Genomic DNA, 14,207 nt, shown 5'->3' on the forward strand with positions numbered 1-14,207 from the left:
AATCATTGCTGTTAAACAAAGAGATTTTGGGATCAGTGTCAGTTTACATAGTCACGATGTAAAAATGTGACGGAACAGTTGTAAAATGACCCACGTACTCTGAGTGGTAGCTGGTATTGTGTCCGAACACTGTGGCAGATCCTGGACATGTGTCCAATCAGCTCGGCTGTTTTTCCATAAACAAGAAATTAAGCTTCTCTGATAAGCAGATAAAGCAAGTTTTGAATACTTTTGATTAGGGAAATGTTTGTCCCCTTATGGAACTGGCTGACCGTGAAATCTGTGTTTTGAGGATTTGAATTGTCACTTGAGAGGCAAATGGATTGAAGGTTACATGGCAGCATGAAGGCTCCTGTATGTTTTCCATACAGGCAGATTCAGGCACTGGATCTTTTTGCTGTTGGCCAGTGTTGACTTCTTGTACTGAAAAGTCTAATTGTTACTTTATGATGAGTTTCTTTATGTAAAATGAATGAATCTCCATTTCTATGATTGATCAGTTCTTAAGTCAGTTTGGAGCCGATCTGTACAAACATCCATACCAAGACTTTTGTCGGTGCCAACCACAAATATGATATTGGGCGGTAATCATGAGACGTTTCCTGCTAAGGTGAGATGTCCTGAAAATGTTTGCTAACTGTATTTACCCTAAAATTGTTTAACGCGTGCTAATGCTTGTATCGGTTAATCCTCGTTTATCTTCTGGTGGCTATGAATCTGTATTTTGCATACCCCAATAACACCCAGATGCCTTTTTTTTTTTTTTTTAATTTTAAGAGGTTTTGTTTGTAGTAAGAGATATAAAATTCGATCCAATTATCAAAACATTGATCAATTTAAAAAAGATCAAAGATCAGCACCTTGTGTCGAACGTTTTGCACCTTAGCCTTGAGCTCCATTCTATGTACTATAAACATAATACAAGCAAATTAGGAGGCAAATACAATTTGACTACACAGTGGACAGTGTGCATGTATGTTTGTTTTTTTTTAAGAAGTGCCTGATTTCATTTGTAAATAAAGGCATCATCTTCTGTCATTTGTGCTCGGGTGAGGGTTTAGCCTGAGATGAGGGGTCATAAACATTGGCAAAGATTAATCCAGAGAGCGTCGCCATCATGCAGAGTGGAACTGAACCTCAAAGTAAGAGGGAATGTACAGCAAGTTGTCCTTTTTGCTAAATGAACCTCAACAAGGTGATGCAGGTTTCAAATCATTTTACACGGCTGTTTACTAACAAAATCAATAATTTGACAAAAATATAGATTTTTTTTTTTTAGAAAATGATTTTATTAATTTAAAGCTTTAATTGCTTTTGGTATCAAAGCTGCAGCCACAGCAGAAAGGCTCTGCAATACAGAAATGGCAGACCGTGGAATGCTGTAATTGACCAATCAGAATCAAGTGTTTAACAAAGCCATCTTTAACTTTTTGTGCTGTGTGGGATCACGTGTTGCTGTAGCAGCTGGTGTCTCTGTGGACTTACTGTCTGTTTATGGAGTCCTCGTCTGGACTCCAGCTGTGAGTGAAATACAGAAGAATCTCAAGACTCGACTCATTAGGTTTCATTAAGCTCTAATAAGTGTGAAGATGCTATTATGTTTACTAGCCCTGTAACCATTAGTGGATTCATTGATTAGTGGAACAACATCATCAAGCAGTCGCCCCGCTTCTCCATTCTTACAATTCAGAGCTATAGTTCTGTTAAAAGCACTGTAAATTGATATTTCTAACATTTTATAGGCTAAACAATGAATCGCATTCCAAAAAAATAACCAATAGGTTCACAGATGATGACGGATAAAACACTGCCAGTTACAGCCCTAAACTTAAAAATGGCTGACAAAAGTTAGCAAGTTTTTAGAAAATTTGCCAAACTGAGAAGGAGGTTGGTGAGTGGTTTATTTTCCATACCGTGATTTTACAACCATAAACATTTCTTTAGCTTTGACACAGGCTCTGACTTGTGACTATTGACATCAGTTTTGAATACCATAGGTCTACTGTTACACAGTGGAACTTTCCAGTGTGTTCCTGGACTAAAGTCCTGTAATCTTAACTAAGGATTCACACAAAACATGACATTGGTTTAGACAGGATGACCGTGAAGATGATCTTCTACTCTATGAACGATGTAGATTCTCACCTCAGGGAAGACCTTATACTGTGTGTATGCAAATCATGTTCAGCCCTACATTATTGTAATATCACTGAACAAAATGTGGCATTGCATATTCAGAGGAAACTACATGAATTCAGCTGGGGGTGCAGAATATCTCTAATATTACACATGCTGACAAAAGTTCCACAGCAGATTGTCCTCAGAGTGACTGACTACTGAAGGCTCTGTGTCAGACTTGAGTCTCTTTAAATCTGCTGTTATTCATCAGTGAATGTCTTTATTAAAAAAAACATTCACTGATGTTGCGCAGAAAAAGAACTTGACAGATGTGAACGCGCACAGAGCCTGAAGCAGAAAGCCGGAGGTAACGGAGACAAAGAGAGCTTCATGATACCTGTTATCTCTGGCGGTGAGTTTAGGGTTTGTTGAGGCAGCTCATGCAAAGAAAGTCTGACTCTGTTGAGTTTGCTTCCTAGTACAGCCCCGATCTAAAGTCAGTTTAATGTTTCACTCGCATCAAAACACTGCACAGCAGTTTGTACATGAGACAGGACTTTGCTGATGTTTATGTTCTCCTCCATCGCTACAGCGGTGATGTAAACAATCTGCAGCTCTCCACAGCTTTACAGAGCTTCATAGTGAGGTAGTGGTTATCTCTCACCGCTCAGCCTCTACCTGCTTAGTAACAAATGGCAGACAGACGGTTAGAGACGAGTTGGCGTAGATCATTGAGCATTTAGCGGCTATAGAACCAGATGTTTTTCTCAGAAGTTGGTGGAGACCAAAAACAGCTAAAAGATAAGAAGAATATAATGGACTTTCATTCATCATGTGGACACAAACCTGACTCTTAGAGTGAGTGTTGCTCTGTAACTACTGGATGTTACCCTGTTTCAACAAATGGCCAAAATATCAATAGTTACAGGTTTAAGTTTCCTATCTGTGGACAAACTGCAAGTAAAATACTGTTTGCAAACCAGGTTGAACTTTTTCACCTAGACAACCTGTTTGCATGTAGTGTTCTCATTGTGTGGTAAATGAATGCTGATGCTTATTTACACGCACTTAAATGTTAGAAATAATGATGATAAGCTTTTCAGAGAGAGAAAGAACCCCAGATCAGTAGAATGTGATGTAAACATACTAGGAGAGTGACAGCTAATGTACGGTTGGTGCTGTGTCACAGTATTAAGTAGCAATCCATCAGAGAACAGGCAGCAATTGTTTCTTTTGTTTCCCAGCTGCTACAGACATCATCTTTATCAGATTCTCCTCAGGTGCTGTAGAAACACGACTCTGCATCAATGTGATAGCATCTGTTCTCACCCTGCCAGGGGACTCAGTATCAACACCTATACTTATCATTCCCAATTTTTCCTATTCCTATTTTCCTTTTGGTTGATTACATGTTTTTGGAATGTTTGTACGTAGCTTTTGTGTTCAAAAACGCTTTGTACTGAAAGAAAGATGCATTCTCTAAACCTCATATCATGCCACTGTCATACATAAATATTATTAACAGCATTATTTTTAAGATATTGGTTATGAATTCAAAGTTTTGATACAGCTTACTTGTTCTACAATAGTCATACAATGTACTTAAAGTCTTCTTTAAATAATACTTGAAATTAAATTTTATTGCACTTTGCACACGTATTTAAACTAGAACCCAAACATTTCCAATGAATTTTGCTTTAAACATTTAACTAGACAAAGAGATTAATTTCCCTGGTGCTATTGGCAAGGGTTTGTACATATAAGGATGGCTGTCTTTATAGATCACGTACTTATAAATAGTGTGAAAAAGTGTGATTGCACAAGTTAAACAATATTTCATAGAATCTATAAACAATAGGCTTGCTTTCCTTACAGGATTCACAGAATGTTGGAGCTGGAAGCCAAACGCGAACATGTACTGATCCATAGTGTGTTTTCAGTGGAGAAACGGTCTGTGCTTGCATTTAGTTTTGTTTGTGTGAAGCCCTCCTGCTCGCCTCAGTGAGGGCTGAACCTCCTCCTTACTCTCAGGTTTCACTGTCGTCGCTCAGGTATGTTCTCCTCTGTCCCACTCTGAACCCCTCCCTCCCTGCTCTTTGTTGTTGCCATAACGACTCCCTAGGCCAGACACCAAAACTGGTTTTCCGAGACGGGCGATCCTCATGCTACTGAACCTCTGATTAGTGGGTTGAGGTGGGTGGAGCAGTGGGTGCTGAGCTCTCAGGGGGAAATGGATGGATTTGACTCTTAATGAGGATTGGAGACATTTCTCTTTAACACTTGCTCTAAACAGTAACCGCTTGTTTTTTAACAGTTGAAATGTTCTCATAGTGATGTGCACATTTCACTTAAGGCTGCAACTTACTGAAGCTGTTTATGTAAGAAGATGGTTGTCAAACTTACTTCAGCTAAAAGTTGACATTTACTCTCAGGATGCTTCAGCATGAAACGCACTCAGTCATCAAGCTTAAAGTTCTTTGACACGCATCGCTTACAGCGGGTGGAAGATAAAGATTACGTTGCTTGATGCTTGCCATAAAGATGAAACAAAATGGATGGAACTTGTTAATTAGTCTTTGCACTAAGCTAACTGGCTGCTAGCTGTGGCCTCATATGTAACAGACAGGCTTTAGAGTTGTCATCACACTCTCCTCGAAAGGGGTTTGCCAAGATATCAATTCAGTTTTTGCCTCTGGCTTTAGCTACTATGGTGCTGTGTTTTGTTCCCAACTTAAAAAACAAGTTTTTGAAAGAGGAAATAAAGAATCGCTTTTGGGACCAGCAGCTCCTCACACTTTGCAACTCAATTAGTAGTATCAGGAAAGTGTGAAAGAAAACATCCATCCAGGGGCTAGAGCCAACTACCCTGAGAGAACCCATGCAACCTGCACACAGAAAGGCCCTGAGTTCATCCTGCAAACCAGACTAGCAGATTCAACCACGGAACCGTTCTTGTTTTTGATAACGACAAAAAAGAGAAACAAAAGTGCCCCCATCTTGTCATTTTTTTTAATCTGAGAAACTCATGCATCCTGACAGCCTGCCAGCATCAAGAGCATGAATTAGATTTGACATTTCCTCCCTGGATATTCCCCCCTCCTTCCCCCACCTACTAGCTCTATATCCTCTGGGCGTGGTGAGGAGGGAATCCTGTTGATCTCCTATAGTTTCTTCTAATGTGGTTTCTTGTCTCCCTTTAATACGTGCAAATATCACTCGTCAGAAGTCCAGACATAAACCATTCCAAAAGAAACATGAGGATTATCCAGCAAAACATAATCAATGATTTTAGATGTGTTTTTAAAACTAGTCTGGCAGCAACAAACCAGTTCACTACAAGTAAACAAGTTCCCCTGTTTCACAATCAAGGAAATGTTTTATTTGTAATGGCAGGCATGCCTTTCGTGATAGGTTAAGAAACAAGTGCGTGGATGAGTGAAGGCGTGACGCAGGGCTTTAGTTGAGCTGAGCTGGTGTTTTCCTTTGGAGTGGCACATTGTTTGTCTGAAGGTATGTTACCATTGTCATCCAGTCAAAGACGTTGAGGTGTTTCCTTTAGTCCATCATAACTCAAACTGCGACAGATACTGATATTGGAAAACTAACTTCAGACTACCCAAGACAACTTGAAGTTTTGAGGCTTAAGCCTTACGTGTCATATTTAAGGAGAAAACTTGAGGTGTTTTGTATAACAGGCTCCTGGAGGAAGTGATACTGATTGCAAGTGCCAAGTATTTTCAGAGGTTGCCAGCAGTGCTGTTGATCATGAGCAGTAAAACACATTTTTCCAGCCATGCTGCCGGCTCATGAGGCTACTTGGGCACAGTGGTGCTTCAAGTTTAATGAGGAGGTTAGCATGCTAACATACTTACAATGACCATGCTTATGTTTAGCAATGTTCACCATGTTTATCATCAGGATAGCATGCTAACATTTGCTTATTAGTGCTAAACAGAAAGTACAGCTGTGGCTCTTTATGACCAAACACCTGCAAAACTAAAGTACTGGATAAATAATCATATTGCTGGTAGAAGCACACAAAAGTCAGAATGCTGATGACGTATAATAACTTTCTAGAGGTGTACGATCCTATCCTGTGGTATTACAAAGATTTGATTATGAAGCTTTATTAACGCCAAAACCCTGAATCATATTTCATCATCACACTACGGGTAGGCTATAGCAACACACCAACACCAACACAGATTGTATTTTTTGTTTGTTTTGATATTTTCCACACTGTTATTTTTGCTCTGAACATCCAGTAATGCTTCAAGACCTAACACTTAAATGTGTTTTTCGAAAATGCATTGATGCTGGTGTTAATATTGACCTGTTTAACCATAGATGGCTCGACATGCCAGCGACATGCGGTAAGCTTCTGCTTTTCATGCTTCTGTATCTGGGTAATAAACATTCAATCATGTGGTATTTTTTACAAGATATAGTGTAAAGTTGTATCGACTAAACTACTCCTTCCTTTCATCTAACTCCATTTCACAAATATGAGTTCTGATGTCGTCTGTTTGGCTCAATTGATCACTCTGAAGGTGTTCTTGTTCTTGGAAACCAGACTAATTAACCTTCATCAGCTCTGTGCTAATGGACTTCTCCACATCATTAAACATTAAGCTGATGGGAAGCGCCAACCAAACTTGGCACAAGGTTGGTGTTAGGCGGATGCTTCAGGGATTTCCAATGAGACAGTGTTCTCTGTTGTCTGTCAAGACGGGATCAAAAATTATCAATCCATAGACATTCTGTTGTTTATCTACATAACAGGGAATAATTTTAACTGTTTCTGTGTCTTGCTTTTATTGTGTTTTATGTCCCTGTAAAGCCCTTTGAATTGCCTTGTGTCTGAAAGGTGCTATACAAATGAATTTGCCTTGCCATCTTATCCTTCACTTGTCTTGATGGGATCATCACCATGGTGTCAGGCTAGGGAGTTTGAAACTCTGAATGGAGTGGCTTGCCACTGACTTGTGGACATGAAGTACCTCGCCTGTTACTGACTGGAAAGATCCCGTCGCATAAAACCATCGAGCAATCAGTGATCAAACTGACCAGTCAGATGAACTTTGAACTGACTGCCTACCTAATCTACAGTGGAAATGTAGTGTCCTATAGTGTAGTAAACAGAAGGAGAAGAATGGAAACAACAGCAAAACATATGACATCTTCCTCATCTGACATGTCACTGTTGTTTTAAGTTCTGTGTGATCCAACTACTGTGTGTGTGTTTATAGTAATAGGCCTTTTCCACAGAGGACAATTTGACTTGTAGGAAAAGATCAGGTGTAAATAAGCAAACAAATGAGGGCTGGATTCCATTCAGCTGCTTTAGTTTCTGGGTACTGGCACATTGTGCGTGCTGGTTTATTGTCACAACAGAGTCATTGTTAATGTTAGCAGTAACACCTGTGCTTTTCCTATGACAAGTCAAAATGCCTGCTGTGCAAAAGGCCTGTAAAGGAATGGTGTGGCTCACTGATGTGTTTTAATAGGTCTTTGGCAACAGTGGAACTCTTTGGCACACCGGGATAAGATATTAATCTTCGGATACCCACAATCATTGTTGGCAGAATACATTCATTGTTGGTTGTGGTCTTTTCATATGCTGTGTTTATGCGTCTATCATAATTCCATTTTACCGTACAAATAAACTTTTTAAAAGGTCATAATCTGCGATTGTATGAATGATCACTTCAGAAAAAATATGGGTTCATCCTGTTAATTTCTATCCCAGAATCAAAAAAAAAAGTTTGGGAAACCTGCCCAAAGATTAAACAGAGTAAATGAGTCCTGAGTAGAAGGAGGCTATGATTAGGAGGGCGTGGTCACATCCCTCAGTGTCACATGCATATCGATCCATTACATGACACTTGAACACACAAACGCCCACGGCAATGTCATCACACGCACAGTATTACAACAGGAGGTTTGGCAGCAACCCACCTGACAAATCACACCTGAACTGCAGCTCTTTATTTTCGTATCTGTGTACAGAGTATTCATGGCTGTACACACTACATCAAGATGGTTACGTTTTTGTGAATTTTCCTCATTTAAAACGCTATAAAGCATTCCTATTCCAGCAGACTTGAGTTTAACTGGTCTGTCTGCTGCAGTCAGACATGCAGGTTAACTTAATGATTTTTTTTAATGATCATCCTCCTTTCCTGATTTATCTGCATCCTTTCTCTGCCTATGCTCTTACATGACAGTCTTCTTAAAAGTACAAAGTCAGGGTGTGTCAAATGTGTTTGGAATTAATAGCAGTGTTGCAGCCAGTAGCTGACTGTCTTTTGTTTTGTCTTCGGCATTTCTGTCTTCCTCCTGGACATCTGAGGCAAACAAATGAATCTGCTGATTCATTTGTTTACTTTGTTGGCATGCTGCTGTAATACTTGCGATGATGAGGCAAACCTGCCGAGCTTGAGTAGATAACATGTTTGGCATGTTCACTCATTTTAGTTTCGCATATTAGCACGCTAAACATTTCCTGATTACCAATGGATAGAAAATACAGCTGAGACCAATTGTCATTAGTTTGGCAGGTATTTGGTTATAAATCAAAGTTGTTTGCACTGGCCCAAAATCTGACAGTGAGCCAACCAACTAACATGACCATCCCTAGAGCCATACTAGCAAAGTGACTGAAGATTATTGGCTTTGTGGGATGCAGCCGCTCCCCCCCTCCATTTGTGATGTAGAATTATGAATTACTTGTTTCGTTTAATGATCAACTGAAGCTTGTCTTGTCTCAGATACCTGAGGTGCGAAGATGAGTCGGCGGCGTGCAGACTCCCAGGGTTCCCTAGGGCCTGATGATGAGGTCATGCCGTACAGTGACGATGAGACGGATGATGAATTGGAAGCAAGCTCTGATGGGGAACCAGAAGGGCCACTAGAAGCCCCACATGCCCCGGTGGAAGCTAGAACCAGCGGTGAGTCACTAAAGACATACAAATAATGACGTTATTTTGAGATCACTCTATTTGAGAAAGATGGCTGACAAAAGGGGATTTTCCTAGAGACAGATTAGAAGATGGATACGCTTGTTTTTTTGTTGAGGTCCAGAATGTGTTTAGCCTAGCTTAGCACAAATACTGGAAGCAGTTGGAAACTGCTAGCTTAGCTCCATTAAGAGACAAAATACAGCTCTAGAAGCTGTCTGATTTAGTTGATGTATTCATTATTTGTTCTTTACTGTACATGTCACATTTTTTTTTTAATTGTCTTTTTCAGAAATGGGATGGAAAGTAAAAGCCAATGACCGACCGTATCACCATTTGCCAGAGTTTCAGAAAAAAGTCTTCCTGTGCATCAAGAAGAGCAGATATTCTGTAAGTTTACATAAAACTACTATTTAATGGCCTGAACGGGCCTAAACCTCCCCACCTTGTTGGTCCTGGTAGAAACTAATCCTGTGCTCATAGAGCTGAGCATGGCTGACACACCCTGGACAAAGAGCAGGACATTTTGCATGCATCCAACAGTCAGTAGATAGTTTCTCTTCCTCAAAGGCTGCCATTGGTTTCACTTAATTCCTATAACAATCAGCCTGTAGAGAATCAATGGCATAATTGATCACAGTGAACATTTCCTGGTAGTTCTTGTCCGTGTTACTTTGTCAATGTGGGTAATGCAGTTTAAGGCAACTCTGATATTCTGACTGATATTGAAAGACTTAACAAGTCATACCGTTAAATGTTAAAACCTGCCAGACAAGAATAGTAGATACTAAAGTAAATACTAAGACTAAGTTTCTGCTGGACCGTCTAATCCTCAACACTGGATTTAACAATTTCCAGCGAACACTTGTGTCAACAAGGACGAGTTTGAAAAACAACCCTTACTTTAGACTATCAGATCATATGATAGTATTGCAGCATTGATATTAATATTTTATTATACAGTAATTCACTGTGAAGTTTCTGCATGCAGAGTTTCATGCCGGGAAATCATCCAAACATTTGGCCTAAACTCAGAACCAGATATTTTGTGGTAGTCGTTCATGGTTGGGTAGTGCAGTGTCTAAGTCGATCAAAAATAAAAAACATTTGCATCAGAGGTAATTTGTCATGGTTGGTTCATAAAAACAACACTTTGTACAACCGACCTATTCTCTGCTTCAAAGTTCACCCTTTACCTTGAAAACACCTTAGAAGAGAAATTCTAACTTGCAGCGCACTAGCTTTTTCTGGAACTTTTATTGTCACCTCTGTTTCTGCTGAGTCATTGAGCTGCTGATGGGTCATGTTTCAAATATTTTAAGAGCCATTTATGCCTATGTCATACTCTGCCTTTTTTGAATGAAATTGTAGATAAATAAAAGGCAAGATGGGGTGGAAGCATGTGAGTGAATGACAACTTTAGACCATGATTTTTCTCAGTTTTTGTGCATTGCACTTCTCTCGTCCCTTTTTTGTTAAGTTAGTATACCCTAGGCATGGATAAAACTATAATTTGAAGTACTTTTTCTATCATTTAATGCTCTAGCTGATCTATCAAATGCATAGACTCGCTGGTGTGACTTTCTTTCTGTGGCAGCGGTGAACAGAGGAATGTTTTCGTGTCAGAATCTGAAACCTGATCGTCCATCTGAGCTGACCTGTGTCCCCCTAATAGACATGTTACACAGTAAGACTGAGTGGGACTGTAACCAGAACATGTTAGAAACAACTTAAGAAATCGCCACTATGCTATCATCCTAGATCTAACAGGATGCTGGTGGAGAAAAGGTGATGAGTATTTCTTAGCTAGCCTGTTTGACCAGTGATAGCCTGGACTCTGCAGCTGCAGAACAGAGGCCAGGTGGTTATCTATAATGAAATACGGCTCTGTCTCATTACTGAAATCCCCACAAACTAGGCCACTGCCTCCACAGTCAACCAGGACACTGACCAGAAAGTTGTAATTCACCAAAGCAATATTCTATAATCCCCGTCCACACACTTAAACACACACAGCTCCTTTTCCTGGATTGGGCTAAGCCCCATAGTTCTAATGGAGGAAAGATATTAAAGTATAGCTGGTATTTTTAAACCTTGGCCCTATGTTTGGTCCAATAGATTGCCTCAGCTGGCAGCAGCCAAACAAGAATATACATGTGTATATATACAATATTACAGAACAGATCTATGTAGAGATGGACCTGTAAGATCCTTTTTGTTCCAACCAGCCTATATACAGTAGGTCTTCACTAAGCCACCGTTTGACAAAAACTAATGTTACTTACCAGAACACAGGAGTTGCTGGTCTATCGCAGTTATTAAAGGGTTACATTGCTACAAATGCAGTCTGTTTCCTGGTTGCCAGCTGAAGTCATCTACTGGACCAATGTCAAAACTACCAGCGTTTTCCATTAACAACATGTTTTAGTCCCATGATATTTTAGCCAATAGTGAGCCTCCAACTGTGTGGCAACAGTCTGTTTGTTCCTTTCCTGTTTCAACATGACAGTGCCTGTGTGCACAAAGCCAGCTCCATAAAGAGAGGTTCGCCCAGATGGCCTACACAGAGCCATGGCCTCAGCCCTAGCCAGCTAACCCTAGCTAACACCTTTTGGGATCAAGTAGAAGGCAGACTGGCCTCCATACAGCACAGTTGAGCTTATTCAGTGAAATCAAACTCTCAGAGCTGACCTGGAGCTGGTAGGGCTTCAGTGTCTTGCTCAGAGACACTGTGGCAGGGAAAGACTCACCACTGAGTGGAAACCAGGCTGTAATGCAGCACTGCCTCAGTACTGACACCATGATAACTGGACCGACACCAGCTGATTCAGGACAAATTTGCTGAGGCCAGTTTGTCTCCTGAAGTTAAGGGTTATTTCAACTTTTTCATCCCCAGCTGCTTTGCTTCCTGTACATTCTGTTGAAATGAGAATAATAAACACACATTGGACAGACAGATTGTTTTAAATTAACTAAGAGAAACACTGATAAAACGTTTGCTTCAGTCAGTAACGTCCCAGTACTTTAGAAGTATTCTTAAGTACTTCAAGTATTGAGGTTATATACCTGACCATAGACAGTTGAAATTCATTGATTTTCAAAGGAGAGGAATTGCTTGACAATAGTGAATTAACCTCACAAGAAGCAATGTTTTAAAAGTGCTTGAAATTAGACCCTCCCTGTGAGCACCCATGGCTTGTGGCTTCCCGTTTGTAACACAGACTTTGTAATAAATTTGTAGTGTCTAAGCCCAAGATGAGATAATGGATACCTACATCCAGGTTATTCTCTGAAAAGCTTCTCTGGAGCCACAGGTGACACGTGTTGCTCCTAATGACCAGCAAACTGATCTTCATGTGTAAGATCTGTCTGCAGTTGAGCAGGACAAACCTACATGACTCATGCTCATCTTTGTCTGCCATGTGTTTCTCCTTTGCAGGGAAACGCCATCAAGACGTACAAGTACAACGTCCTCACCTTCATCCCCCTGAACCTGTATGAACAGTTTAAGAGAGCTGCCAACCTCTACTTCCTGGCTCTGCTCATCCTACAAGTATGACTCAACAGGAACTAACCACCTGTCTTCTGATTTACACTGCTTCCAAGAAAGAAGAACTAAAAAGTGACATCAAATGTTTGTTTGTTTGATTGTTAGGTTATTCCTGACATTAGCACTCTGCCCTGGTACACCACATTGATTCCTCTGGTCGTGGTGCTGGGAGTCACTGCCATTAAAGACCTAGTGGACGATCTGGTAAGTCATCGTCTTAAGAATTTTTTTTGTCAGATCTTCCTCTAGCACAGGTTCTTGCTAGCAGGTCTTTGAATGGAAGAAAAAATAGATCTATAAATGACTTACTATTCAAGCTACAGTACATTGTTGTGTGATTATATGTATTTTATATTAGTAATATTACATTCTCTGCTCTGACCTCCGTTTTCATTGTTTTTCTTCCAGGCGCGCCACAGGATGGACAAGGAGATCAACAACCGCAAGTGTGAGGTCCTGCTGGATGGCAGGTCAGAACAAAGAACATAGATTTATCACACCATGTTTAAAAACAGGCCAGTAGCTGTAAGATGTAACATAAGAATAATGGATATATTTGAGCTGTGTAGCTGTACAATGTTTGCCAGTAAGTGAATGCTACCAAACTTTCATGTCGTCGTATGTTATTGTGAAAAAGTGATCGGGCCTCTCTCTCTCTCAGGTTTCAAGAGTCAAAGTGGAGAGACCTGGAGGTTGGAGATGTGGTTCGTCTAAAGAAGAACAGCTTTATTCCGGTATAATAATGTGGCCCACATAGTCCATCTGACTGACAGATTCACTGTTACATGAATATATCAGTATCTGTCTATCTCCTCAGGCTGACATCCTGCTGTTGTCCAGCTCCAACCCAAACAGCTTATGTTATGTTGAAACGGCTGAGCTTGATGGGTAAGACGCTTCACCTTTTACTTACGGAAGAAATGTAAAAAGAAACCCTTAACCTGCATCACTTCAGTGTAATACCTATACACACTATCATATTCAGAGTGACTGCTGGAGCAGCACTCTTTGCTCTGATAAGTTCTGGTTTGATCTGTTTTCTCAAGAGTTCAGTCAACACATTTGTTACTGATATGACGAGAGTAAATGTGTTAAGAGCTAAAACACTCTGCAAGTTTGGCCTATGTGACCAGTGTGACCGTATTTCCTGACATGAAGTGAGAAACGCCTTGAAATCAAACAAATGGACCTGCATGGATGTCTCTAATGACAGTATTTCACAGTAAATGTCAGCTAAACTGAAGCAGACATCACCTTTCTTTTTCTGAGCTCTGTGGCATGCAACGTGCATCAGAGAATTAGTTCCTTTCATAAATTAGCATTATTTAACTGCCCAAGTTGTCCTGAACAGCAGCTTTTTTTTTAAAATCCTTCTGTTTAACTATGACTCGGCTTCCCTCATGGCTTTCAGGCCTTTTGTGTAAGCTTGTTTTTTCCCTTCTCAGAGAGACCAACTTGAAATTTAAGATGGGACTGAGAGTGACTGATGAGAAACTGCAACATGAACGTCAGCTGGCTGAGTTTAATGGTGAGCGCAGTTCATAAATCTAAATGAATCACTCTAATAGGGACTCACCTGA

General features: G+C 40.3%; 1 protein-coding gene across 1 annotated transcript in view; it reads left to right on the plus strand.

Moving 5' to 3' along the window:
• Positions 1-14,207, plus strand: part of atp8b1 (ATPase phospholipid transporting 8B1) — a 32,292-nt gene that overhangs the window by 1,386 nt on the left and 16,699 nt on the right. The window contains exons 2-9 of the mRNA XM_070850025.1: positions 8,889-9,068; positions 9,370-9,467; positions 12,517-12,630; positions 12,733-12,831; positions 13,036-13,097; positions 13,289-13,361; positions 13,445-13,515; positions 14,073-14,155. Of these exons, the coding sequence (XP_070706126.1) occupies positions 8,906-9,068; positions 9,370-9,467; positions 12,517-12,630; positions 12,733-12,831; positions 13,036-13,097; positions 13,289-13,361; positions 13,445-13,515; positions 14,073-14,155 (763 nt within the window). The 5' untranslated portion in view covers positions 8,889-8,905. The remainder of the gene's footprint in view (positions 1-8,888; positions 9,069-9,369; positions 9,468-12,516; positions 12,631-12,732; positions 12,832-13,035; positions 13,098-13,288; positions 13,362-13,444; positions 13,516-14,072; positions 14,156-14,207) is intronic.

Source organism: Pempheris klunzingeri, chromosome 19 (genome assembly GCF_042242105.1).
Source record: "Pempheris klunzingeri isolate RE-2024b chromosome 19, fPemKlu1.hap1, whole genome shotgun sequence".
In the NCBI taxonomy this organism is placed as follows: Eukaryota; Metazoa; Chordata; class Actinopteri; order Acropomatiformes; family Pempheridae; genus Pempheris; species Pempheris klunzingeri.